This window comes from Gavialis gangeticus, unplaced genomic scaffold (genome assembly GCF_001723915.1).
Source record: "Gavialis gangeticus isolate Ggan-Ray unplaced genomic scaffold, GavGan_comp1, whole genome shotgun sequence".
NCBI classification, from domain to species: domain Eukaryota; kingdom Metazoa; phylum Chordata; order Crocodylia; family Gavialidae; genus Gavialis; species Gavialis gangeticus.
Window position 1 is genome coordinate 57387524 of NW_017728993.1, and position 4742 is coordinate 57392265.

General features: G+C 44.8%; 1 protein-coding gene across 1 annotated transcript in view; it reads left to right on the forward strand.

Annotated features, from left to right (window-relative positions):
• The first annotated feature begins 702 nt into the window (after positions 1 to 702).
• RGS8 (regulator of G-protein signaling 8) overlaps positions 703 to 4742 on the forward strand; it is a 52966-nt gene continuing 48926 nt past the window's right edge. Inside the window, exon 1 of the mRNA XM_019501758.1 lies at positions 703 to 886. Within this exon, the coding sequence (XP_019357303.1) occupies positions 779 to 886 (108 nt within the window). The 5' untranslated portion in view covers positions 703 to 778. The remainder of the gene's footprint in view (positions 887 to 4742) is intronic.

Consider the following 4742-nt stretch of genomic DNA (forward strand, 5'->3'; position numbering starts at 1 on the left):
GAAGAAAAAAACTACGTTGGTCCACACTGGCCTCTTGAATCCCTTTGGACTCTTCATGGCCTAGCCCAGGCAAAAGGGACCATACAGAACAGCTGAGCTGTATGTGATTCTGATTTGGCTGGTGTGCACAAAACACCATCTGGTAGGTCTGGGGCCAGGGTACCCCTAAACCATCCCTGAGTATAGCTGAGAAATAGGGCTTTTAGGATTTTTTTATGCACCAGAGGAGAACTAAACAGTCAAAAAAATAAGTGAATCTAGAAACGTGTGTAAAACCACCCACAGTTTCCTATAATAACAGGCTCTATTTTCTCACCTCTAACATAACCCTTTCTTTCTCCAGTTAAAATATCAATAATACTAACAATAACAGCAGCAGCAACCCCAAACAGGTGAGTCCTAATCTTCCTTCCTTCCCTTCTTCCAGTGATCCCCAAGGAATAATTCTCCCCCCACCCCTTCCCCATCTCTTTACACAGAACAAGTGAATTCTGGGGAGCGAGCCTCAGGCAGCAGCCAGCGTACTGGAATAATGAAAGCAAGTCAGGCAGTGCCATCCTGCACAAGTCTCTGTGTGTCTCTATCTGCTGTGCTTGTGTGCATCTGTGAGAGCTTCCTCTCTCTCTTCTCCCCCTTCTCTCTCTTTCATAACCCCCCTCCTTCCACCAGCTCTTGTTCTTTTTATGAGATGCAGAGCTGGGAAGCTAAGAGAGTAGCATGTTGCTGCAGTTATTCTAGAGATATCTGTGGTCAGGCTGGCTGCCCTTCACGCTCTCTGATGTACCAGGAGGCTGCAGACCCTGTTATTCAGGGTCTCAACGAGCCATACCCGTCAGGCACTTGCCAAAACCACGTAGCTACCACCATGCTGACAGCTACAAGACAGGTAAGACCTAGGAGTTTGTTACTACCAAAGGGAAGGTTTTTGGCTGGGCCTCTGTATGACAGGGCTGTGGGCCTCTTGGTTCGCGGCTCAGCTATAATATCGCCGGTGGCTTTTTCTTTATGCTATCACTGATTCTTGTGGGGAATAACAGGCCTCCACATGGGCACAGAGGGGAGGGGGAGAGATCACCTTCTACTGTCACCCCAATTAATGTCACCACAATGCTTTTTTTGGTATGTTAATCTTTCTGTGGCATGGTCTAAGCAACATAGCACTGTTTTTAATCAGCAATTGCAAAAAGAACTGTGTATTCCTTCTTTTTAACCTCCTTCCCACGCTCCCCCTAACCTCACCGGGGATGGTATTGGGAGAGAGGACTCTGGTTCTAGGGGTGATGTCTGTTTCAGCTGGATTAGCTGGATTAGCTATGGTCCTTTTACTCTGCTAAAATAACAGTGAATGCTGCTGGAGTTATGTTGCAGATATGATGTCTTCACTATATTTTTAGTTTCATTCATTTTTTTTTTTTTTAAGGATGGATCACATTTTCTTTTAATACTCGACATCCCAGGTTACTTATGCCATTGTGACTAACAGCAACGATTAACACCATTACTGAGTATTTTAAAAATAAAACTAATTGGAGTGAAAGGAGAATGTGTTGGAGGTAGTGAAAACTTGCAGTGATAGCAGGAGAGTTTGGGGACAAGGGGTTAGTTGGGATCTATTCTAGGAGAGCTGTATTTACCTGCACTACTGGCTATTGGATGCCTACTACACATGGACCACATTTACATGAGACACTGACTATGCAGTTGTTACTGTGCAGTCATTTAGTACTTGTGTATACTAAATGGCTGAGCAGTATCATCGCCAAATGGCTTTTAGGTGATGCTGACTGCACAGTAGCTCATTACTACTGCACAACAGCATCTTGTCATGCTTTACACCATGGGACGCTACTGTGCAGTAGTAATGAGCTACTGCCCAGTCATCATCTTGTGTAGATGCAGCCATGGAGTATTCTATTCGAACCAGTTCAGTATTTTTGTTTTATTTTGGATGCACTGGAGTGCTTGGTAAATGAGAATGATCAAGAAATAAGAGGGGCCAATAGCACTAAAGTTTATGCAAGCATCTGCAGGTGGCTTCTAGTTAATGTATCTCAGTCCAGGTCCATGACACTTCTGTTATTTTAATATCAGGACCCCACATAATTCCACAAATGCACCTCAGTTCTGAGCAAGACTTTCCAGGTGATCCTAGTACTGGAGCTCTACATAACTCTGTCATGCCACACCAGAGCCCCTATCTGCAACTGAGTTGATGTTCCAGCCCAAGGCCTCTCCTGAGCAGAAGCATCATACTAACCAAAGTCAGGATCAGCATAAGCAATTCCTGTACAAGCTTCCAGCTCAGCTGAGGATGCCCGTCAGTCCTTCAGCCTGGAATAGCATGTGGAAATCCAGCAAACCGCAACTCTGTTGATGCACCTTAGGCCAGTTCTACCCCTGTTATTCCAGCTCAGCCTCCCAAGCCAATAATTTTTATGGGGTTGTTTGTTACAGGAAAAATAAAAGGTCTTCTGGAGACTAGCTGGAGCTCTTCTATCGCATATCATTTTTGTCAGATGTCTTCACAAGTGAAATAGCACAGGGGTGGCCAACTCGAGACATAGCTGCCACAAGAGGCGTGGGCAGCCTCTGTGTATGGCACATGGCAGACTGGAGAGGGGGCAGGCAAAAGAGTGGCAGATAGGGCTGGAAGCAGATCAGGCAGGGAGCCCAGGGCAGGAAAAAGAAAGCAGAGCAGCAGCTTGGTAAGGGAGCAGAAAGCTGAGCAGCAGATCAGGTAAGTGAAAGGCATTGAAGTGACACTCAAGGATGGCGTGGGGGCTAATTTGTGGCACACCTGCCACAAAGGTTGGCCCTCACTGAAATAGCACATGGAGCTTCCAAACTAGCAAGGTGCTACAGCTTGTGTCTAAATGTAATCATGCAAGTAGTCCTACTGAGATCAATGGGACTACTCATATGGTTATAGTTAAACATGCACCAGAGTCCTGTGCTAGATGGGGAGCTGTTTCTCCATACTACCTAGCACCTCTTCAGGGTTGTCAAAAGTCCTGTTCCCTCTCAGTGAATGAGGCTTGCATACCCTGTTGTACACTGTGGTTCTGAAGGCTTTGGAACAGCAGTGAAGAATGCATATGGACATAGCTTCCATCCCTGTTAGATGGATTTGCATGCCATTTTGGTCTCAAATAGATTGCAGCTGCAGCCACAAGGTCTTAAAGGCTGAACTTAGATAGTCAGTGATTCTGATACTTCATAGGATCTCAGTGTCATTATACACTTCCCTTGGAAATTTCAGGTCCATTACAGGTTTCCCGAATTATTTGTTAACACAGATTTAACCTTGCCTCCAGCAAACTTCACTTGCTGGTGTGTATCCGATACCCCATATCCATAGGGCAGCACATGTTAACACATGCAGAATTCATTACCTTCACTCCCATAATCATCGGGCTCTGCCACATCCTGATGAAGCAGGATTGCACAGAAAGCCACCAACAGCTCTTAGGCCTTGTTTTCTAAGTCATGTCTACACCAGGGCAGCAGCGTGATCCAATGGGCCATTCCTGGCCATTTCCTACCCACTTGCTCTTGTTCACTTGTTCTACAGCCAGAGATGGCTGTAATGATGCCCTGGGGCATCCCTCTGTGGCAGCTGTGAAGACCTTGTTCTTCAGTGTACTGAAAAACAGCCACAAGGGACAACTCCAAGACATTTTCATCTGCATACCTCTAGGTTTAGAGCATGTGTGTGGAAAGGGGGGGAGGGAGGTAAAGGGGGTGGTTTCAGAGCTGTTCCAGTCAGATCATGCTGCTGCTTTAAAGAGTGTCCAATTAAAGAGTCAGAGTGTGGTACTGATGAGCATAGTCTTGGGCTGGGTTTTCTGACAACCCCCACCAAAGATTTTTCATGACCATGATCACCCTTTTTCCATGTAGCTCAAAGGACAATGAATCAACTAGCCTTTCCCTGAGAAATTCTGTCTAGATTTAACGAAGCCATGTGTTTACCCATTTTAGGGTACACCTACACCTGCCAATTTAAGGTGCATTAGCCATTTTAAAGGCACATTAAGAGTGTGGGTCTACATGTGCATGCCCTTAATACATCTTAAAAATGGTGATTTTAGGCTATTTGTGTCTAAATTTGATACTTGCAAAATCAGCTATCAAATTTAGGCATGAATAGCTAAAGTGCCTTAACACCTGTGTAGACATGCTAAGGCGCATTAACACTGTGTATGTTGACTAACTTGGGACTAACTTTAGTCCCAAGTTGGTCTGGACACTGTGTCAATGCACCTTAGTGCATGTACGTGTAGATGTGCATCTAAATCACCGTAATGCACATTATGCAAATGCACATTAAGTTTGTGATGACCAGGGCAACCATGATAATGCTGATTATAGCAATGAGTGACAGGACTGGGGAATCAGGAGGGCAAGTTGAAGGGAGGGTTGCAGGGAGGGGGGAACAAGAAGGAAATGCAGAGGGTTCCTTTGTATGTTTATGATGGCTAAAAGTGAAGGTGAAGGCCATTTGGGCCCACAGGCACCTAGGAGAGTGGGTGCATGTTATAGTCATTGTAATGGGAATGAGGATGGTGTAACTGTAAAGGTGTGTTTTGGATTGTCAGGTGAACCACAGAAGTCATGAGACAGGTTTGTAGAGGCATAGATGTATATATATTTATTTATATATATAGAAATAAATATGTTTGCAAAAAATAGTTTGTACTACATACAGGACTGTAAGGGTATGTGTGTGTGTGTGTATATAT